The following is a 24,738-nucleotide window of genomic DNA, read 5'->3' as shown; positions in this document are numbered from 1 at the left end:
ATTAGATTTATTCCCAGGTATTTTCTATTTTTGATGCATTTTAAAAGATTGGATATTTTATATTTGTTAGGTGTATAGTTCTACATATGTTAATTGGGCAAAGTTTCTTAATTATGCTATTCAATTTTTTTTGTTATCTACTATTTTTGTTTGCTTATTTCAGTTACTAGAGGGGGAATGTGTTAAAATCTTCTACTTTAACAGTTGATCAATATCTATTCTTTAAATGTGTTGATGTAATATTATGATATGCACAGTTGTTAAATACTCCTTTTAGTTGTTATTTTTTTAATATCAAATTTGTTGTCAAATTGGTTTCCATACAACACCCAGTGCTCATTCCAAAAGGTGCCCTCCTCAATACCCATTACCCACCCTCCCCTCCCTTCCACCCCCCCATTTACCCTCAGTTTGTTCTCAGTTTTTAAGAGTCTCTTATGCTTTGGCTCTCTCCCTCTCTAACCTTTTTTTTTTTCCTTCCCCTCCCCCCTGGACTTCTGTTAAGTTTCTCAGGATCCACCTAAGAGTGAAAACATATGGTATCTGTCTTTCTCTGTATGACTTATTCCACTTAGCATAATATTCCTTTTATTTTTATGTAATGTGCCTTCAAATTATTTTTTTAAATTTTTTAATGTTTAGTTTTGAGAGAGAGACAGAGACAGAACACAAGTAGGGGAGAGGAAGAGGGAGAGGGAGACACAGAATCCAAAGCAGGCTCCAAGCTCTGAGGTGTCATCACAGAACTCACATGCCATGAGATCATGACCTGAGCGGAAGTCAGACGCTTAACTGACTGAGCCACCCAGGCACCCCTGTGTCTTAAAAAATTTTAAGTGCATCTGTGTGTGGTAAGAACACTTAACATAAGATATCCCATCCTCACAAATTTGTTAAGTGTAGATAGAATACAGTATTGTTATCTATAGGCTCAGTGTTGTACAGATCTCTAGAGTTTATTGATATGTCATAACTGAAACTTTATATGCATTGATTAGCAACTTTCCATTTCTTCCCCCCCCCACCCCCACCTAGCCCCTGGCTATCACTATTCTATTCTTTGCTTCCATGGGTCTGTCTATTCTAAATACCTCATATAAGTGGAATCATGCAGTATTTGACCTTCTATGACTAGCTTATTTCACTTAGCATAATGAAATTATGAATTATCCTCATTCATATTGTGCCATATTACAGGATTTACATCTTTTTTAAGACATATGATATTCCATTGTATGTGTATGACACATTTTTAATCCATTTATCCATTGATTGTCATTTAGGTTATTTCCACATTTAGGATATTATGAATAGTGCTACAGTGAGCACGGGAGTGCTCGTATCTCTTCAACATTCTGTTTTCAATACTTTTTTGTTTGTTTGTTTTTGTTTTTATCTTGTTTTATTTTTTTTTAAATTTGCATCCAAATTAGCATATAGTGCAACAATGATTTCAAGAGTAGATTCCTTAGCACCCCTTACCCATTTAGCCTATCCCCCCTCCCACACCCCCTCCAGGAACCCTCAGTTTGTTCTCCATATTTATGAGTCTCTTCTGTTTTGCCCCCATCCCTGTTTTTATATTATTTTTGTTTCCCTTCCCTTATGTTCATCTGTTTTGTCTCTTAAAGTCCTCATATGAGTGAAGTCATATGATTTTTGTCTTTCTCTGACTGACTAATTTCACTTAGCATAATACCCTCCAGTTCCATCCACGTAGTTGCAAATGGCAAGATTTCATTCTTTTTCATTGCCGAGTAATACTTCATTGTATATATATACCACACCTTCTTTATCCATTCATCCATCAATGGACATTTGGGCTCTTTCCATACTTTGGCTATTGTTGACAGTGCTGCTATACACATGGGGGTGCATGTGCCCCTTTGAAACAGCACCCCTGTATCCCTGGGATAAATGCCTAGTAGTTCAATTGCTGGGTCATAAGGTAGTTCTATTTTTAGTTTTTTGAGGAACCTCCATACTGTTTTCCAGAATGGCTGCACCAGCTTGCATTCCTACCAACAATGCAAAAGAGATCCTCTTTCCCTGCCAACATCTGTTGTTGCCTGAATTGTTCATGTTAGCCATTCTGACAGGTGTAAGGTGGTACCTCCTTGTGGTTTTGATTTGTATTTCCCTGATGATGAGTGATGTGGAGCATTTTTTCATGTGTCTGTCCGCCATCTGGATGTCTTCTTTGGAGAAGTGTCTGTTCATGTCTTTTTCCCATTTCTTCACTGGATTTTTTGTTTTTTGGGTGTTGAGTTTGGTAAGTTCTTTATAGATTTTTGGATACTAACCCTTTATCTGATATGTCATTTGCAAATATCTTCTCCCATTCTGTCGGTTGCCTTTTAGTTTTGCTGATTGTTTCCTTTGCTATGCAGAAGCTTTTTATTTTGATGAGGTCCCAGTAGTTCATTTTTGCTTTTGTTTCCCTTGCCTCCGGAGACGTGTTGAGTAAGAAGTTGCTGCAGCCAAGATCAGAGAGGTTTTTGCCTGCTTCCTCCTCAAGGATTTTGATGGCTTCCTGTCTTACATTTAGGTGTTTCGTCCATTTTGAGTTTATTTTTGTGTATGGTGTAAGAAAGTGGTCCAGGTTCATTCTTCTGCATGTCGCCGTCCAGTTTTCCCAGCACCACTTGCTGAAGAGACTGTCTTGGATATTCTTTTCTGCTTTGTCAAAGATTAGTTGGCCATACATTTGTGGGTCCATTTCTGGGTTCTCTATTCTATTCCATTGATCTGGGTGTCTGTTCTTATGTCAGTAACATACTGTCTTGATGATTACAGTTTTGTAGTATAGCTTGAAGTCTGGGATTATGATGCCTCCTGCTTTGGTTTTCTTTTTCAAGATTGCTTTGGCTATTTGGGGTCTTTTCTGGTTCCATACAAATTTTAGGATTATTTGTTCTAGCTCTGTGAAGAATGCTGTATTATTTTGATAGGGATTGCATCGAATATATAGATTGCTTTGGATAGTATTGACATTTTAACAATATTTGTTCTTCCTATCCAGGAGCATGGAATCTTTTTCCATTTTTTGGTGTCTTCTTCAATTTCTTTCATAAGCTTTCTGTAGTTTTCAGTGTATAGATTTTTTTTTATCTCCTTGGTTAGATTTATTCCTAGGTATTTTCTGGGTTTTGGTGCAACTGTAAATGGGATCGATTCCTTGATTTCTCTTTCTCTCACTTCGTTATTGGTGTATAGGAATGCAACCGATTTCTGTGCGTTGATTTTATATCCTGCAACTTTGCTGAATTCATGAATCAATTCTAGCAGTTTTTGGTGGAATCTTTTGGGTTTTCCATATAGAGTATCATGTCATCTGCAAAGAGTGAAAGTTTGACCTCCTCCTGGCTGATTTGGATGCCTTTTATTTCTTTGTGTTGTCTGATTGCAGAGGCTAAGACTTCCAATACTATGTTGAATAACAGTGGCAAGAGTGGACATCCCTATCTTGTTCCTGACCTTATCCTTCTGTCCCTACTTTCTTGAGGGTTTTTATCAAGAAAGGATGCTGTATTTTGTCCAATGCTTTCTCTGGATTTATTGAGAGGATCATATGGTTCTTGTCCTTTCTTTTATTGATGTGATGAATCACATTAATTGTTTTGCAGATATTGAACCAGCCCTGCATCCCAGGTGTAAATCCCACTTAGTCATGGTGAATAATTTTTTAATGTATTGTTGGATCTGGTTGGCTAACATATTATTGAGGATTTTTGCATCCATGTTCATCAGGGAAATTGGTCTATAGTTCTCCTTTTTAGTGTGGTCTCTGTCTGCTTTTGTAATCAAGGTAATGCTGGCTTCATAGAAAGAGTTTGGAAGTTTTCCTTCCATTTCTATTTGTTGGAACAGCTTCAAGAGAATAGGTGTTAACTCTTCCTTAAATGTTTGGTAGATAGAATTCCCCTGGAAAGCCATCTGGCCCTGGACTCTTGTTTTTTGGGAGATTTTTGATTACTAATTCGATTTCCTTACTGGTTATGGGTCTGTTCAAATTTTCTATTTCTTCCTGTTTCAGTTTTGGTAGTATATATGTTTCTAGGAATTTGTCCATTTCTTCCAGATTGCCCATTTTATTGGCCTATAAATGCTCATAATATTCTCTTATTATTGTGTTTATTTCTGTTGTGTTGGTTGTGATCTGTCCACTTTCTTTCTTGATTTTATTTATTTGGGTCCTTTTTCTTTCTGATCAAACTGGCTAGTGGTTTGTCAATTTTGTTAATTCTTTCAAAGAACCAGCTTCTAGTTTCATTAATCTGTTCTACTGTTTTCTTGGTTTTGATAGCATTAATTTCTGCTCTAATCTTTATTATTTCCTGTCTTCTGCTGGTTTTGGGTCTTACTTGCTGTTCTTTTTTGAGCTCCTTAAGGCATAAGGTTAGGTTGTGTATCTGAGATCTTTCTTCCTTCTTTAGGAAGGCCTGGATTGCTATAAACTTTCCTCTTATGACTGCCTTTGCTACATGCCAGAAGTTTTGGGTTGTAGTGTTATCATTTTCATTCGCTTCCATATACTTTTTAATTTCGTCTTTAACTTCTTAGTTAGCCCATTCATTCTATAGTAGGATGTTCTTCAGTCTCCAAGTATTTGTTACCTTTCCAAATTTTTTTCTTGTGGTTGATTTCGAGTTTCATAGCATTGTGGTCTGAAAATATGCACGGTATGACCTCAATCTTTTTGTACTTACTTAGGGCTGATCTGTGTCCCAGTATATGGTCTATTCTAGAGAACATTCCATGGGCACTGGAGAAGAATGTATATTCTGTTGCTTTAGGATGGAATGTTCTGAATATATCTGTTAAGTCCACCTGGTCCAGTGTGTCATTCAAAACCATTGTTTCCTTTTTTGATTAGATGATCTGCCCACTGCTGTGAGTGGGGTGTTGAAGTCTCCAACCCTTTGCAAGAGGGTCTCACTGAGCAATGGCCGAATGCCAGCTGCACCCAGGAACGCTTGCGGAACCCTGCTGCTGCCAATGCCCTGAGGCTGCGGCCAGGTGCCAGCCCGCCCCAGAAAAAGTTCACGAGATAGTGTAGCAGCCGCGTTTCAGGGATTATGGAAAATCACACCACACATCTGGCACCAGGCTTCACCCTTAATGACCTTGTTCCAGCACCAGCGAATGTGGTTTTCTGGGGTCTGCTGGGACCAGGTGGCTTCAACAGTCTCCACCAAATGTCCTTCCAGCAGTGGAACTGCTTTTCCCTGTGTGGCCTGGGAACCTCCCGGACCCCACTCAGTTCCTGGGGATTCGCCCTTCCCACCAGAGCACCGCCGGTATTGAGCTGTGGAGTTGCAGACTTTGCACTCCCCTTGTTTACAGTCTTAATGGAATTTAAACCTTCTCCTTTCTCCTTTCTCTCTTTTTAGTTTAGTCCCTGCGGCTATTTCCAATTTTCCCCTTTCTCTCCAGCTGCTTTTGGGGAGGGGTGCTTTTCCCATATACTTCCCCGCCCCCCAATCCCCCGCCCCAGTCTCCATCCTCTCTCCGCTCACAAAAGCACCCTCCTTCCTGCACCTTCTTGCTCCCTAAGTTCACTTCTCTACACCATTTACCTGCTGAATTCTGTGGTTCAGGTTGTGCAGATTGTTGTGTTAATCCTCCAGTCAGTTTTCTAGGTGTGTAGGATGGTTTAGTGTTGTTCTGGCTGTGTCTCATGGATGCGAGACATACAAAAAACTTCCATGCTGTTCTGCCATCTTGGCTCCTCCCTGTTTTCAATTCTTTAAGATAAATACCTAGAAGTGTGATTGCTGGATTATATGATAATTCTATTTTATATTTTTTTGAGGAACCTTCATACTGTTTTCCATAGCAGCCATACAATTTTGCATATGTATCAACTGTGTGAACTGTGTGAAAGAGTTCCCTTTTTTCCATATCCTCATTAATACTTGTTGCCTGGTTGTTGATAATAACCATCCTAATGGGTGTGAGATAACATATCATTGTGGTTTTGATTTGTATTTCACTGATAATTAGTGACATTGAGCATTTTTTTGTATATATATTATCCATTTGCATATCTTTGGGTAAATACCTGTTCAAGCCTTTGCCCATTTTTTAATAGCATTATTAGTTTTTCCCTAGAGTATTAGGAGGTTTTGTTTAGTAATAAGTATTTTGGATATTAACCTTTTATCAGATATATGGTCTGCAAATAGTTTCTCCCATTCTATAGATTGCCTTTTTACTTTGTTGATTGTTTCCTTTGCTGTGCAGAAGCTTTTTAGTTTGATGCAATGTTACTTGTCTATACATCTGACAAGAGATTAACATAAAAAGATAAGAGATAATTAGTGTTGGAGAGGATGTAGTAGAAACGGAGTGAATGCTTATGCTCTGTTGGTGTGAATTTAAATTGGTGCAACCACTATGGAAGAGTTTGGAGGCTTTCCATGTAATTAAAAATAGAGCTATTATATGATCCAGCAATTCCATTTCTAGGTGTATATCCAAAGGAAATGAAAAGAGATTATCCAAGAGATATTTAAATTTCCATGTTTGTTACAGCATTATTCACAATAGCCAAGATGTGGAAACAACCTAAGTGACTTTCAACACATGAATGGATAAAGAAGATGGGATACACACACACACACACACACATACACACACACACACACACACACAGTGGAATATTCTGCTATGAGAAAGAAGAAAATCCTGCATTTGTGCCAACATAGATGGACCTTGAGGGCCTTGTGCTAAGTGAGATATGTCAGGCAGAGAACAACAAATACTGTATGATACCATTTATATGTGGAAACAAAAACAGCCAAGCTAGTAGAGTTGAATGGTGGTTACCAGTATGTGGGGGTGGGAGATAGGGAGATATTTTTCAAAGAACACAAACTTGCAATTGGAAGATGAATGAATTTGGGAGATCTAATACGCAGTAGAGTGATTACAATTAACAATATTGTTTTATATACTTGAAAGTTGCCAGGAGAGTAGATCTTAAATGTTCTTACTACAAAAATGAAATGGGAATTTGGTGACATAATGGAGGGAGATATTAGCTAACACTGAAGTGCTAATCCTGTTATAATATATAGGTGTGTCAAATCAACATGTTTTACACCTTAAACTTACATAATGTTGTGAGTTAGTTACATCTTAATAAATCTGGAAAAAATAGGGGGTTCCTTAGTAGAGATTGTAACCATAATAAAAAGGGTAAAATTCTTAAGTCTAGTTAGGTTCTGATTATCCATTACCTGGTATATTGCTTGGAACTACATTCCACTTGTCTTATCTCTTCTGGGGAAGGAGGTGGGTAGTAAGGTATTTAGGCTGAGAGAACAAGAAATGACAAAGGCTTTGACAGTAAGATATTAGCCTCAAACTCCCAAGTTCTGGATAGTTGATTTATAGAATAAACTTGTAATAGTTTATGCATTCTTGAACTGTGAGTTTTGATGGTCACCTTCTGTTTTATGAGGCACTTGATAATGTGTTGAAAAGAGGTTTGCTGAGCTATTTGTATCCTTGCCTTTTTTTCCACACCACCAAGTGAGTACCTTTTAGGGTGGAGATAGCATTGGTACTCTAGTATCCATTGATAGGATTTAAATTTATAGGATTGTCTCTAAAAAAAACAAACAAACGTATTTGAAGCTCTAAGTAGCTAAGGTATGACAAAGCACTGGAAAACTGTATTCAGGTAAATTGTTTAGTACTTGAAAGTATTACCATCTTCAGCTTTGTTTAACACAAACATCTCCTTGGCACTCTTGAATGAATTACTCATTGTTTCTGTGTTTACAATTTTTTTTGAAATTGTACATACAATGAACTCTTAACCTCTTTACTACTGAGTGTTAAATTGCATGGGACTTTTCTGTTCAAAGGCCCAAACTAAAGAATTCCTGGGCTCAGTCATAATAATGACTGTGAATACCATCCTCTAAAATATACGCAATGGTAATACTGTACTTTGCAGTAGAGTTCTGCAATCTTTAATTGAATAAAGTATAACGAAAATAAAATGTCAAGTAGTTGGAATCATAGAGCACGTTGCCTTTTCACCCTAGCTTCTTTCACTTAGCAATATGCATTTAAGTTTCTCCATGTCTTTTCATGACTGGATAGCTCATTTTTTAATACTGCTGAATGATATTTCATTGTACAGATTTACACAGTCTGTTTATCCATTCACCTTTTGAAGGACATTGTGGTTGCTTCCAGTCTTGGGTGATTCTAGAAACATTTGTGTGAATTTTGTATGCATATGAGAATGTAACACAATTGGGTACATACTCAGGAGTGTGATTGGTGGATTGTATTGTAAGACTATGTTTAGTTTTGTAAGAAATTGCCAGTTTTATCAGGTTTTTGGATTTCAGCCATTCTTATAGGTGCGTAGCAGTATGTCCTTATTGCTTTAATTTACAGTTACCATTTTTATATGTGCTTATTTGCTATCTGTATATATTATTTGATAAGGTAATTGTTTGGATCTTTTGCCCATTTTTAAACTGGGTTGTTCTCTGGGGCGCCTGGGTGGCTCAGTCAGTTGAGTGTCCCGACTTCAAGTCAGATCATGATCTCACGGTCCCTTGAGTTCGAGCCCCATATTGGGCTCTGTGCTGACAGCTCAGAGCCTGGAGTCTGCTTTGGATTCTGTGTCTCTCTCAAAAATAGATAAACATTAAAAAAAATTAAAAAAAAAATAAATTGGGTTTTCTTATTTCTGAATTTTAAGAGTTCTAAATATATTTTGCATACCAGACCTTTATCAACATGGGTTTTGCAAAGATTTTGTCACAGTCTCTTCCTTGTTTTTTAATTTTCTTAATGGTGTCTTTGCACAACTGAGGTTTTTAATTTTAAAAATGTTCAACTTATGAATTTTTTTCATGGGTCATGCTTTTGGTTTTATATCTAAAAACTCATTCGCAAATAAAGTCACCTAGATTTTCTCCTTACGTTATCTTTTGGATGTTTTATAGTCTGCGTTTTAAATTTAGGCCTAAGATCCTTTTTTTTTTAATGTTTATTTATTGTGAGACAGAGAGAGACAGAGTGTGAGCAGGGGAGGGGCAGAGAGAGGGAGACGCAGAATCTGAAGCAGGATCCAGGCTCTGAGCTGTCAGCACAGACCCCAATGCAGGGCTCAAACTCAAAAACCGCGAGATCATGACCTGAGCCGAAGTCGGACCCTTAACCGACTGAGCCACCCAGGCACCCCCGCTAAGATCCATTTTGAGTTAATTTTTTTGGAGAGATGTAAGGTCTAGGTCTAGGTTCATTTTTTTGTGTGTGCATGGACGTCCAAGTCTTCCAGCCCCGTTTGTTGACAAGACTATCATTTCCCTACTGAATTATCTTTGCTTCTTTGTCAAGCTTCAGTTGCCTGTAATTGCATAGATCTGTCCCTGGGCTTTCTATTTTATTGCATTGATTAATTTGTCTGTTATTTTTCCAATATCATGCTGTCTTGATTACTGCAACTTTATAGTAAGTCTTAAAGTCAGTGTCCAGATTTTTAAAGAATTTTTCTCTTTGCCTTCGGTTTCGAGCAGTTTTGACCATGATATACCAAGTGTGGTCAAGTTTTTGTTTGTTTTAATTTATCCCTTGTTGGGGATTTGTAATACTTTATAAATCGATGCTTGATTTTTTTCTGTAAATGTTTGGAATTTCTCCGATATAATCTCTTTAAATATAGTTTTTATTTCATTCCTATATCCTTTTCTGAGATATAAAGTAGAATATATTAGACCTTTACGCTGTATGTTCTGTATCTATTATATTCTTTCATATATTTTTCATCCCTTTGTCATTCTTTTTTCTAAATGTTTTCTTCTGACCTACCTTCGAATTTATCACTTCTTTGGTTGTATTTAACCTGCTTTTAAATCCATCTTTCTTGGGGCACCTGTGTGGCTCAGTTGGTTGAGCGGCCGACTTCCACTCAGGTCATGATCCCGCGGTCCGTGAGTTCGAGCCCCGTGTCGGGCTCTGTGCTGACAGCTCAGAGCCTGGAGCGTGTTTCAGATTCTGTGTTGCCCTCTCTCTGACCCTCCCCTGTTCATGCTCTGTCTCTCCCTGTCTCAAAAATAAATAAAAATGTTAAAAAAATAAATAAATCCATCTTTCTTAATATTGATTATTCTAATATTTATATTACATATAAATTTGTGTAATATTTATGTAATAAATTTATTTACATATTTACATATTATTTATGTAATCAGTTTATATATTTCAATTTCTATTATGGCTTTCAGAACTCTCTTGGAAATTTGAAAAATTTTTAAAGTTTATTTATTTTGAGAGAGAGAGAGCGCACGAGTGGGAGAGGAGCAGAGAGAGAGAATCCCAAGCAGCCTCTGCGCTGTCAGCACAGAGCCGATGTGGGGCTCTAACCCACAAACCGTGAGATCCTGACCTGAGCTATTAAGTCAGATGCTTAACCAATGAGCCACCCATGCACCCCAGGAAGTCTCAATTTTATCTGTTATTTCCTTCCACATATCAGAAAGAAAGTTTATTTCTGATGATGCCAGACATGTTTTTGAGTAGTTTACGAGCTGAGTGGTTTTTACATTTTTAAAGTGTTATTAAAGAAAAAAAAATAGATGAAGAATATACAACAGAGACTGTACATGGCCCACAAAGCATAACACATTTACTAGCTGCTTTTTACGTAAAAAGTTTACTGACCCATAAAGTAGATTCTTTATATATCTGTTTCTATTATCATGGTGATAATAGATATCTCCTATATCTGGTTGGTTTTGATGCGGTATTGGATATTGTACATGAACAATCACAGAGTTACTTTGGGACTAGGTTGACATTAACTTCTTCCAGAGAAGATTGAAATTTGTTCCACTAGACAGATAAAGGCACTACCAATCTTCAGTCACCCTCATACAATGAGAGAATGAGCTGATTCAAAGGTGGACTTCCATCTTTCTGAGGGCTGCTTGACTTCTGCTTCTCTCTTATATCCCAAAGCAAAGCTTGGGGACTTAGTGAGGATCTCGTTCTTTGTGTGCCCTGAGTACTGAGTCCATTGAGATCTTTCAACTACCTCTATTAGAATCTGCTTCTGTTGGAATTGGCAGCTACATCTGGGATAAAAGCAACCCAAAATGTCACACTCATCACTAGGTTTCTATCTCTTCTCTGGTTTTAACTTCCTAATTCTTTTTGCTTTGTTAATGATGTGTGGCTTTCATTCAGGTTTTGAAATATTTTTTCTAGCTATTCTAGTTCTTAATGATAATGCTGGTTCAAATTATTTTGATTATCATTATTGGAAATAAACTCTACTCTTATATTTACTTATAGGTAGTGAAGTGTTTGTTTTCTGCTTGTTTTCACTTGTGCTTTTTTGCTATTTTTATTTCAGATAGCTTCATTATTTCCCATGTATGTTGTGGGGTACATTGAGCCAAACAAATTTCAGAAGATCATTTATATGAACATGGTAATATTTTTAACATTTATAAGTCAAATATTAAAATAAGATTTCAGGATTGATAAAACAGAACTGACTCTATTTTATGGGGGTACATCCTCCAAGTAGTATTTAATGTATATGATGTTGATATTATCCAGAAGGAAAAATTATACTATTATATATCTACATCTATAACATCAGATAGATTACACTCTATCAACTATAGACGTTTTATGTTCTGTGAAACTTTAAACATTTTTAATGTTTTATTTATTATTATCATTACTTTTGAAACTGCCTTTTCTCCCTGAGATCTGAGATTTTTAGCACTTTGCATTAATATGACCCTGTAAATTTTATGTTTTTGCATTTTTAAAATCTTACTTTCTAAATACATATATATATACTTCAGCTAAGAAAATAAAATATGGCCTTGTTAGTTATAGAAATCTTCAAGTAGTCCAACAAAAGTAAGATTAGAAAATTAATACTTTCTTACTATATTCTTTCTATATTCTTACTATAGTCTTTCTTACTATATTATTCCATCATTGAATCAATAGAAACAATAGTGTTTTTTCTGTTTTCTTTATAGCAAGTAGCAAATAGAGTAATAAAATGAAATTCTCCTGTATATAATTTATGGTGTTGAAAATACTTAAAACCTATCAGTGTGTTGAAATTCTATTATCATTTGAACAAGATCTACTTATCTATTTATCAGTCTTATTTATGCATATAACATTTGTATTAGAAATGACTATGCCTGTAGACAAAGTATGCATCATGCTGTTTATCTAATCACAATAAAACAGATGTTTCTTTTCCTCAATTTTCAGATTTCAGTTCTCCTTTGTTTTGTGTTGATGTTTGGAAATCCAATGTATTTATCTTCTTATTATTCATCATCTTTGTTAATGACATGGGTAAGTGTTTGCTAAGCTCCTGAAGATTTGTTTTTACCTGTCAAATAGTAGGTTTACCCATGTGATATAAGCTTAGGAGAATAAATAGTGCCCTTCCCGAATTATTGCTCACATGAAAAACTGTTTCCCAAATAATGCTTTCTATCTTATCCTTGAAAAATGAATACAATCCAAAATTTATCTCTTTAAGGCAAGGCCCAAGTAAATATTTTAAAAACAATCATAAGCTAATAAGACTTACTTTAAAAATATGCCATCTATGATAAAAATTAGTTTTTTCTTTCTATGTCAGTTTAGTACACTAGTTATTGCAGTGACACTGCCGTTGCCCAAAGCATTTTTGAACTCCTCTGAAATGCCTTCACAGACACAGATGGTGGCACATTCTTTTGAATATCCTCAATGGTGGCAAATCTTCATCTTTCAAGGGTGGATTTAATTTTGGGAAATGACCAAAGTCTTGTGAACAAGGTGGGTGATTAGATCTTGGGTAATATAGATCTTGATCGAAATATGGTGCGACAATAAAGTAATTAGACTGATTTTCTTGCACCATAAATTATCTCTGGAAAAAAATTTATCTCTGAAGGCAGTTTAGAAAGAGGAGCTTCAGACTGTTTTAAGCAATGGCAACATGATGAGAATAATGCATGTGACTTACTTTCATGGGATAACACTCATTTGGATTATGTATTTGGAAGGGTGGTTCAGTAAATTTGTTTTATTACTTTAGAGTCACACTTCTAATATTCATGAGCCAGAGCATGGAGTGTTTTCCTCCACTGGAATGTTATTGGGGTATTCTCTTTTTGTAATGATTAGAAATGATATGAACCACAGTAATACCAAAATGTGGCACTTTTCCACATATGGTGCATAGATGGACTCTTGGGATTTCCCCTATATTTTAATATTTTGGTCCCCAGCCTCTTTTTCCCCCCAAATAAGTAATCCCTACTTTTTCTCTCTCCCCAAAAACCTTTCAGCATTTTGTCAAATTTTGTCAGTATTACAACGTAAAGTACTTGTAATCATCTACCCCTTTTTATGAAAGCATTTTGTTTTGAAATATAGCACATGTGTAGAAAACTACATAAAACAAATGTTTTATGTACTTAGTACTGACTAGTAGTGATAAATACTGATTAATGAACTGTTATTTGACAAAGTAACTTAAGCTGCCGTCAAGTCAAAATTAGAACTTGTCTAACCATTCTAGAAGCCCTCTGTGTGTCCTGCCCAATTATAACTCCCTTGCACTGCTCTAAAGCAGGAATAGCTGTCTTGATTATGGTAATTACTCCTAGCTTTCATTTATAGTTTCATCAATTAATTTTCTATTTTTACCTACAGCTTTTCTATATATCTTCCTGGTTTTGTTTCCAAGAAATTTATTTGTTAAGAATTCAGGTCATTGAACACAGCACAGGAAGGTGCTGTGGTCTAGGTTTTGCTCTTTGAATCCTCATTGGGTGATTTTACGTCTTCCTTTGCCTTCTTTATTTATAGTACAGTTTATCTTCGAACAGTGCAAGGGCTAGGGATGTTAAATCCCCATGCAATTAAAAATCCACATATAATTTTGATTCCCCAAAAACTTAACTACTGGTAACTAATGTTGATTGGAAGCCTTGCTGATAACATAAGTAGTCAATTAACATGTATTTTGTACGTTATATGTCTTATGTACTGTATTCTTAAAGTAAGCTCTAGAGGAAAGAAAGTGTTATTAAGGAAATCATAGGAAGAGAGAATACATTTACAGTACTGTACTGTACTTACCAAAAAAATTTAAGTTGACACATGCAGTTCAAACCTGTGTTGTTTCAGGGTCAACTGTATATTAGTAATTAGATCTAAAACTTGGACAGGTTCAGATTTGATTCCTTTGGCAAGTCCATAGTATTGTTTTTTTTTTAGCAGGAGGCACATAATATCTGGTGCCTCTCTTTTTATGGTGGCAGCCATCAATGCTTAGTACCAGATCCACTAATTAAATAGGGATTGCAAAATGGTGATATATCAATCCCTCACTTACAGTTCATATAGGAAAATAAAGTACATGTCCAAATGAGGGAAGTTGGGAGGAGGTAGAAAAATATTTGAAGAAATAATGGCCAAAACTTTTCCAATTTGATGAAAATTACCAACTGAGATACGAAAAATCTTGTTGAATCTCAGTACAAGAAACTGAGAGAAAGCTAAATAAGGCACATGATAATCAAATTGCTCAAAATTAGTGATAAAGAGAAAATCTTAAGAACAGCCAGAGAAATAAGACCTATTAAATGTAGAAGAACAGAGGGTAAGGATGTCAAAAGATTTTTCATAAGAAAAATAATGCAAGCAGTAAGATAGTCAAGCAACATCTTTATAAAATACTTAAAGAAAAAAAAACATTGGGAATTTGTAATTATATACCCAGACAATATATCCTTCAAAATGAACACAAAGACTTTATGACCAGCACATTTTCACTAAAATAAATGTTGAAGGGGGTCCTTCAGATGGAAGAAATAATATATTAGATGTCCGTCTGGCTCTACACAAATGAAGGGCACACGCAATAGTAGCTAAAGGTAAATATGTAAAGTTTTCCTGACATTTTTAAAAATATTTATTTATTTTGAGAGAAAGAGAGAGAGAATGTGTACGTGTAGGGGAGGGGCAGAGAAGGAGAGAGAGAATCCCAGGCAGGCTCTGTGCTCTCAGCATAGAGCCCTTGTGGGGCTCGATCTCATGAGTCCATAAGATCATGACCTAATGTGAGATCGTGACCTGAGCTGAAATCAAGAGTTGGACGCTTAACCGACTGAGCCACCCAGGTGCCCCCCTGCCATTTTTAACCACATTGTTGGACTTTGGGGGCATCATGCTCTGTGAAATAAGATAAATACTGTTTTTCAATTTGTGTCTTTAGTTTCTTTCAGCAATGTTTTATAGTTTTCAATGTATTAAGTCTTTTACCTGTTTGAGTTTATTCTTAATACTTTTTTTTCAGAGGCTATTACAATTTCAAATGGGATTATTTTCTTAATTTCCTTTTCAGAGTTTTCATTTTTAGTGTGTAGAAATACAAAACATATTTTTTCATGTTGATTGTGTGTTGTGCTTCTTTGCAGAATTTATTTATTCCAAGTGTGTGTGTGTGTGTGTGTGTGTGTGTGTGTGTGTGTGTGTGTTTTCTATGTAGAAAATCACATCATCTGCAAACAGAGATAATTTTACATCTTCCTTTCCAATTTTTTATGCCTTTTACTTCCTTTTCTTGCTTAATTGCCGTAGCTAGGACTTCCAGTACTATGTTGAATAGAAATGGTGAAAGTTGGCAACCTTGCCTTCTTCCTGATGTTAAAGTAAAAGCTTACAGTTTTTCACCATTCAGTATGATGATGTTAGCTGTGGGATTTTCAAATATGGCCTTTATTGTGTTGAGGTAATCTCCCTCTATTCCTAGTTTGTTGAGAGTTTTTATCATGATAGGACACTAATTTTTTTCAAATGCTTTCCGTACATCTATTGAGATGATCTTGTGATTTTTAATCCCTCATTCTGTTAATGTAGCATGTTACATTAACTGATTTGCATATGTTGAACCATCCTAGCATTGCAAGATCTCATTTAATCATGGTGAATGGTCCTCTTAATGTGTGCTGTTAAATGTGGTTTGCTTGTATTTTGTTAAGAATTTTTCCATTTATGTTCATCAGGGATATTGGTCTGTAAGTTTTCTCAGTGTCCTTGTCTGGCTTTGGTATCAGGGTCATGCTGGCCTTAAGAAATATGTTTGGAAGTATCCCTCCTCTGCAGTTTTTGAAACAGTTTGAGAAGAATTGACATTAATTTCTCTTTAAATGTTTGGTAGGATTCATCAATAAAGCCATCTGGTCTTTGATTTTTTTCTTTGTTGTGAGGTTTTTGATTATTTGTTCAATATTCTTACTAATTATAGGTATGCTTAGAGTTTCTGTTTCTGTATGATTCTGTCTTGGTAGATTGTTTGCTTCTAGGAATGTGTGTCTTCTATGTAATCAATTTGTTACTATCTAACTGTTCACAGTAGTCTCTTATAATCTATTTTGCTTGAGTTTCGTTATTTCAGATGGGAGAGTATGTGTGATTCCTGTTATATCAACTTGACCAGAAGCAGTAGTTCCATCCTGATTGATTTTAATTACTTACTTTATTTTGGGGGTGAAATATTATCATGTTTCTAAGAATAAGAAATATATAAAAAGTTGTACTCAGAAAATGTCACTCCCTCTCATTCCCTCTACCTTTTCTCTCCAGTTTTCTTTTCACCTTGGTCCTGCCTTTCCTGTAAGATAGCTCATTGGTTTTCTGGTTTTCCCATTTAGTTTTTTCTTTTTTACACTAATAAATTATATATATATATTTATCATATCTCCTCTTACTTACATGAAAGGTAGAATACTTAGTCTTCTGCACTTTGGTTTATCAGCCTATTGTATACATCATGCAACAACCTATCCTGGATACAATCCCATATAATGTCATAGAGATCTTCTTCATTCTTTATATAGTTTCATAGTACTACACTGGGTATGTTCCGTAGATAATTCAAATACTGTCCTATGTCTGGGCATCTAGGTTGTTTCCTATATTTTGCACTTACAAACAGGTTGCAGTGTGTAATTTGGTGCATTTATATTTTCTGTTGTTGGAAGCTCAGGAATCCTGGCTCACCTTGAGCTAACTAGATGCTACAAAATTCTACTCCAAATCTAAGTAACACACAGGCCTAAGATTTCGGTTTCTTATAGGAAGCTTTTTCTTCCCACCCCAAACTCAAATACCTTGTGAGCTTGTAGCAATGGCAGGAGGAGTATTCCTAGTCCTTGAGTATCTTTGTCAGTTTGGGTTGCTATAGTAAAAATACTATAGACAGAAATTTATTTTTCACAGTTCTAGAGGCTAGGAAGTCCAAGATCAAGATACCAGCCAATTTGTTTCTTGGTGAGGGCTCTCTTCTTGATTTACAGACAGATGCCTTCACTATATTCTCACATGGTCAAGAGACAGACATCTCTCCCATGTCTCTTCTTATAAAAGCACTAGTCCCGGGGCACCTGGGTGGCTCAGTTGGTTGAGCGCCTGACTTTGGCTCAGGTCATGATCTCACAGTTTGTGGGTTCAAGCCCCACATCGGGCTCTTTGCTGACCGTTTGCTCGGAGCCTGGAGCCTGCTTCGGATTCTGTGTCTCCCTCTCTCTCTGCCCCTCCCCTGCTCACACTTTGTCTCACTCTGTTTATCAAAAATAAATAAGTGTAGGGGCGCCTGGGTGGCTCAGTCGGTTAAGTGTCCGATTTCGGCTCAGGTCATGATCTCGCGGTCCGTGAGTTCGAGCCCCACGTCAGGCTCTGTGCTGACCGCTCAGAGCCTGGAGCCTGTTTCAGATTCTGTGTCTCCCTCTCTCTCTGACCCTCCCCCGTTCATGCTCTCTCTCTCTCTCAAAAATAAACGTTAAAAAAAATTAAAAATAAATAAATAAATAAATAAATAAATAAATAAATAAATAAATGTAAAAAAATTAAAAAAAAAAAATAGCACTAGTCCCATTCATGAGGGCTCAGCCATCATGGTCTAATTACCTCCCAAAGGTTTCATCTGTTACGTCAGAGTGAGGATTAGAGTTTCAGCACATACATTTGGTGGGGGACATAAACATTTAGTTGATAGCACTCAAGGGTATGATTTTTGAGGACCCAGCTTTATTCATGTCTCAAGTCCAATTTCTTACCTTCCATAGCCCCAGGCCCTTTTCTGCTTTTGATGTAAGCTCATAGTTGCAACTTTATTCTGCAGTCCTTCTTGAAGACTACCCTAAGTTTTCTCCTACATGTTTGTTTTTTAAAGTCATCTGCATTCTCTGGCATCTGGAAAATTCATTTTCTTTCTTATAAGTTCAGTTAGGTATGTTTTTAATATTTTGTTTTTATTTTTATTTCATCCCACTACAATATTCAACCCACACGGCACAATGCCTGGTGTCCAGCACCCACAGTCACTCTAGAGCACTTCTCCCCAGTCCCCTTCATCTAAATAAATTTCCAGTTCTAACAGCATCTGTTTTTCCACAGCTGTGTGCTTCCCACCCCCAGGTACCTCTTAACTGTTTGTTTATTTGAGAGAGAAAGAGTGAGAGAGAGCATGCAAATGGGGGAGAAGGAGAGAGAGAGAGAGGACAGAGGATCCTAATCAGGCTCTGTGCTGACAGCAGACAGCCTAATGCGAGGCTCACACTCACAAACCGTGAGATCATGACCTGAGCCAAAGTCAGACGCTTAAATGACTGAGCCACCCAGGCGCGCCCAGTTAGCCATTTTTTAAAAATTTAAAAATATTTTATTTAGGAATTTGGGGAGGAAGGCTTTTAGTGTTATTTTAGACCACTAATTTTGCTGGGCGACTTAACATATATCCTTGCATGGACACACCTCCCACAAACAACCCACACCCTCAGAGGAGTAACCTGCACAAGGCATCACAGCTAATTCAGTGAGGAATTAACTTGATTCTAGAAGCAACTTGCTGGTACATAAAGCATTGAGCTGTCACTAAAAGGAAATTTGCCATGTCCAAATTTTGAAAAATCAACAATTAAGAAGGAAAATGACTGGTGATAGCCAAGATGGAAGGGGGTGGCTGGGTAATTTTTAAAATGTATCAGTCATATAAAATGTCAATTTTATTTAATTGTTTAATTTTATATCATGTGCATTTCAGGTGATAATTCTAAAGAGAAATCAAATTCAAAGATTGGGAGTGTCTGAACTCAACTTTTGGGTAAGATTCAACATTTTTAACCATTTCTTCAAACTTTTTATTTCTGTAACTGAATACAGACAGTATACTTTAAGACTCGAATGACTTATAGTCAATAAATCTTATAAATACCTACTAATATGGGGCAAGAAATAGTCCTTAGTGACATCTACAAGTCATTATCAGAAACGAGTTCATGTATTTCAGTACCACTCTCACGCCTCTCTTCCTTTACTTTTCACCCTGCTATATATACCCTTACTTCCTTGCTTTCTAAAAGAATTTTTTTTGCCTTGAGTTTCTCCCTTTAGATTTACTAACCTTCTCTTCAAAATAACTCAGCCTGTAGTCCTGCCCCCACTTTCTCTTTTTCTTTTCTCTACATCTGTCTGTCATCTATCTGTTCTTCTGCTTCCCATGTTAGACTATTATTTTTGTCCCTGTCACATTTTCCCTACAGTCTCCCAGCCCCTTCTTATATCAACTCAGACACCACCTAATCTTCTTTTGACTTCTTCCCACACATGCAAATGGATGGCCCACGTTAATTCTATGTTTGTGTGTTTTGTTTCCAAGTAAACTCAGTATGCTGTTAGGTAGACACTACAATTACTAATTCTCGTAATATTGGACAGGTGACACTCCTTTTTTATCTCTTGATCTTTGATGTAGATGTACATCTATGAAAAAGTAAAACCTGCCATATTGAAGAACTATGTGATTACATATGATATATTAATAGGGGAAAGCTGGAGAAGTTATGGTAAGATAAGGTAGATTTCTACTCAGAATGCAAAAGGACAAAGTGTATTGAGTTGCCAGTTACTCGCTACTGGAGGCTTTCTCCAATGGTGAAAATATAGAAATACTTGTGCACTTGAATTAGTGGATGATATGACTCTTCTAATATATGATTTTTTTAGTTCACAAAAATTAGCAGTTTTTTCCAAGATGAAGCCAGGAAATTGATGGAAAATTCAAAGATCTTCGTTTAATAACTGAACTCAAAGTCAAAATTTCTATTACAAACTGTTGAAAAATGGCAACAAACAGAATAGCATCCATGGACATTTAGGAAATTCTGCCAAAGCTGTACTGAGATTTATTCTCTTCTTTTCAGTTTTAGACTGAAAAGAGTAAAAATTAAGCTTTCAAGTCAAGAATTCAAAGAAACAAACATCTAAGGAGAAAAAAGTTGAGATATAATTAATGTTCAAAACATTTATTTTTTTAAAGCTGACAGAATTGATGTCAGTCTTTTGCAAAGGGGAGAAATAAATTTTAGTTATCTAAACAATACAAAGGATATTCTGGCCTTTTATGGCTTTTTCCCCATAAAAGGCAAAAAGGAAAAGCAAAGATATTTTGTGAACTAACACTTTTTCTTGCAACCCCCTTCCTCCCAAAAAAACTTGGCATTTTACTATTCCAAGTAATTCTTTCATACCTGTGGAATAAAGATTATATTGCATATCTTACTCCATACGGTATTTAGAAGCCAAGGTCTGAATGCTGAGTGTTCTCATTGCTACACTGTTTCCTTGCTTCTAGACCCATACTTCTAGACTGATATAGATACATATGCATACATACATCTAATATTTGTACCATTGAAATTCCACAAGGAGAGGTAAAAGAGAGTGGGGCTGAAAAATTTTGAATATGTAATGGCTGAAGACTTTCCAAATTTGGTAAAAGACATAAATCTACAGAGTCAAGAAATGGAGTGAATCCCGAGTAGGATAAGCCCAACAATATCCATGCCAAGACACATCATAATTAAATTTCTGAAAACTAAAGACAAAAAATCTGAAAAGCAGGCAGAGAGAGATGACATGTTGCCTATAGGGCAAAACTGATTTAGATTACATTAGCCTGAAACTATGGGGCCAGAAGGAGATGGCATAACATTTGTCAAATGCTGAAAGAATTGTCAACTGCAAATTAAATGTCCAGGGATAGTGTCTTTTAGGAGTGTAGGGGAAATAAAAGACATTCTCAGATGAAGGAAAACTAAGAGAATTTGTTGCTAGCAGAGCAACCCTTAAAGAATAGTAAATGGAAGTTCTTGAGGCAGAAACTAAATGACCAGAAAGAATCTTAGAACATCAGGAAGAAATTAAAAAAAAAAAAAAAAAAAAGAAAAAGAAAAAGAAAATGGATACATAAAGGAGTAAATGTAATATACTATTCTTGTGTTTTTCTTTTCATGTGTTTCCTCTTGGCTTATTATTTAGCTAGATGTTTGAATCAAATTTTAATTAATTTATTTTTTCTCTCATTTTTATTGATATGAGTTTTTGAGGCCATGGATTTTCTTCTGATCATTGTTTTACATGACTTTCTTCATTCCTAATACGTAGTTTTCATTATCATATTTGAAAAAAAAATTTTTTGTTTCTCTTTCACTTAAGACCTGTTTTAATAGTAAGTTTGTTAATTTCCAGGAGGGAAGGACCTTTTTTTCTTCTTTGTTATTAATTTCTAGTTTTATTACATCACGATGATAGAAGATTACATTTTTAGTTTGTGGACCCACTGGATGCTTTCTCTCTAACCTAATGGATGATCATTTTTTTGTGAATATTTTATGTGTGCTTGATGAAGGTGTATCCTTTATTAGCAAGACATATTTTAATAAATTTATCCACAAAATTTATTTTTAAATGTTTTGGTCTTTTATATCTTTATTATTTGCCCACTGACCTCTCTTGTATTGAAAAAGTGTATTTAAGTCTTTTAATATTAGCGTGTTTCTGTTTCTCCTTGAAGATCCAGTAACTTCTGTTTTATAAAGATGGTTGCAATACATGGATATTCATACTTAATTATATTTTCGTCATGAATTGTGTCTTTTAGTGTCAAAATAATTTCTATATCTAATGTTTTTTGGTGTGAAACTTAGTGATGATAGGATTGTAAGCTTTAGTTTCCTATTAGCTTTGGTACATTTTTGCCGCTGTTTCATTGTCACGTTTTTGAATCTGTTTCAGTACATCTTTGTATAGCACAGGTCAAATATCGCTTTGTAAGAATTTGAAGATTTTTATTTATGTTGTAAATGTTACATTATTTTTTTGTATTTACAATTTCTCTACATATTTCATTACACATTTCTCTTTCATTTTTAACTTTCTATATTCAGGAAAGTTGTTCCCTCAATTATTGCAAACTTGAAACTGTTTTTCTGTAATCTTTATACCTGAATGACAGATGGACTAGATATAAAGTTCTTGGTTCCCACTTTCTTGAGTGTCTTGAAAATGCTTCTACACTGTTTTATTGCTTTTATGTTTCTTTTAATATGCATGATGCAAGCCAAATTTTCTTGCCCTTCTAAGTTATGTGCTGAGAAGTGTTACGGACTTTTCTTCATTTTTAAGTTTTACTAGGCTATGTCTCGAGGTAGTTTACCATACTGGCCAATTTTCCCAATTCCTGGTGGGTCCTTTCCACATGTAAGTCCAGGTCTTTTATTTCTAGGAAGTTTTCTTGGATTGTAGTTTGAATACTAGTGTGAATTCATTGCTCAGTTTTTCTTTTTCAGGGACTCCAATTACAAACATGTTGCCTGTCTTCTGTTTCTACTACTTTCTATGATTCTTTTATTTCCTTGTTTAATCTCATTTTTATTCTTTTGTGGGTTTTTTTTTTTTTTTTTTTTTTTTTTACTGTCTTCAGTGCTTTTTTTGGATTTTTATTTAAATCTCTGCTCCTTTAGTTACCTTGAGATTGTCTTCATTTTTCAATGGTTTCCCTCTTTTCTTCCATTTCTTTTTCTATATTTAATAAGTACTCTCAATTTTTTTCTGGTTTTGTCCATTTATGTTCTTAGTTTCAAAAAAAAATTATGTCTCTGAATGCTTATTTGAGCTTACTTAATTCAGCTTTTAATTCTGCATTGTAGTTTTTTCTGCTTTGTAAGATTTTTATCATTCATTTGAATGGATATCAGCAGCTGAAATGTTTGACTCTCAGTTTTGTTACCTTCTTATAGAAGCTCTATTATAGATCATATAGACATCTTTCATCTCATTAGTTTGTGTTCAGAGCAGATATTTTCTAATCCAGGTGCAGCCTTTTGTCAATGTAACAAAATTTGGTTTTATCAATTATTAACTTCCTTCATCTTTCAGTGACAGTAGTGATTGTCTTTTGTTTGGTCCTCATTTTTTTTCTGGATACTTGATTTTCCTTTCTTCCTTATTTCCTTATCCACACATTCTTCAGAGGGTTTCTCTCTTTCTTTTCCCTTCCTCTCTTTCCAGAAGTAATGCCTTTCTGAGGTCAGTTCTTATACTGAGCCCTTTAAGTCCCCGCTGTGTAGCTCATTCTCCAGTCTCCTGGCTCTTCTCACATGTAAGGTGGACTTTCTCTCCCTCTGGTTATTTCAGTTCATTTTAGGACTCCTCACCTCCCTCTCTCCTCTTCTGCATGATTTTGAGACTCCCCTCATTCTCTGCAAAGGCTTAGATCAGGAACTTGAGGCTTAAGTTTGCTGTATATGTTGTTTCTTTCTATTTACAGGTAATTTGAAGTTTGTACTGTTACCTGTTTTTTGTATTTGTGATTGCATTGTCCTACTTGTTGGATAAGTGTGGAGAGATTTGGATTTAGTCTGCTATAATTTTCCTCAGGCTACCTAAAAGTCCACATCTGTGCTTTTTCTAATCAAGGTTAGCCAAAAAATAAACAAAACAACAGAAACCCCCACGTGAGTTTTAGTTTCTATTTCTCTCTTTAAAATGAAAGCTTAAGTTTTGAAATTTTCCTTTCTTGAGGAAGGACTCATATAATTCTATTTCCAAAAGAGTGGTAGAAGAATATTTTATAATTTAATCCTATTTTTGAAAAAAAGGACTTTTCTGCTAGGAAATAATATTTGGAACCAAATGTATAACTCCTTTCTTCACAGAAATTGAAAATAAATAACTTGAAAAAAATTCTTTTAGAATTTGTAGAACTCTAGTGTTGTTATGTAGTTTATACCAATGTCATCTGTTTCAATTCTTTGCCTTTAAACAAAATTTTCTAAAGGAGCAACCTTTTTTTAGACCACATCACTAATATAGTTTTCCATACCATGATTAAAATTTCCCATACCACTTGTTGATATGATTGAATTTTGTAGCTGGGTAACTTACGATTTTTAGTGTCTGACTTCTGTCTCTTTCTTTCTTTCACTTACTTTCTAGCTGATTCAAGCCTTTGCCTGGTTGTGTGGAACAATTATTTTGAAATTTCTGACATCTAAAATGTTAGGTGTTTCAGATCATGTAAGTACTTTCTAGTTAAAGCATAAAAATTCCTATAAATATGTAGCTGGATGAAAACTTTAAAACCATCTATTTTTACCTCTTTAGTTTATAGAGAGTAAGTGCCTTTTCAAGGTCCTGGAGTTAGTTATTGGCAGACTCAGTAATAAAACCCTACAGTTAAGTGATCTTTTCAACCCACTAAGAAAAAACTGTATCAATGAATGCTAACCTAGCCATCCAGAAAAAAAAAAGAATAATATCTTAAGTAGTTATGTGTTTTTTTATTTCAGTTAAAATACGAATTGGGGCACCTGGCTAGCCAGTCAG

The 24,738-nt window shown here is 35.5% G+C and overlaps 1 protein-coding gene across 2 annotated transcripts in view; it reads left to right on the top strand.

Moving 5' to 3' along the window:
- DPY19L2 (dpy-19 like 2) overlaps positions 1 to 24,738 on the top strand; it is a 91,594-nt gene that overhangs the window by 29,821 nt on the left and 37,035 nt on the right. For both annotated transcript variants that reach the window (XM_007078584.2, XM_042969861.1), the window contains 4 exons: positions 11,390 to 11,467; positions 12,280 to 12,366; positions 19,115 to 19,174; positions 24,349 to 24,429. In XM_007078584.2, the coding sequence (XP_007078646.2) occupies positions 11,390 to 11,467; positions 12,280 to 12,366; positions 19,115 to 19,174; positions 24,349 to 24,429 (306 nt within the window). The remainder of the gene's footprint in view (positions 1 to 11,389; positions 11,468 to 12,279; positions 12,367 to 19,114; positions 19,175 to 24,348; positions 24,430 to 24,738) is intronic.

The sequence above is a fragment of the Panthera tigris genome, chromosome A2, assembly GCF_018350195.1.
Source record: "Panthera tigris isolate Pti1 chromosome A2, P.tigris_Pti1_mat1.1, whole genome shotgun sequence".
Classification (NCBI taxonomy): Eukaryota; Metazoa; Chordata; class Mammalia; order Carnivora; family Felidae; genus Panthera; species Panthera tigris.
The sequence above is the reverse complement of the archived record's forward strand: the minus strand, read 5'-3'. Positions and strand labels throughout refer to the sequence as shown.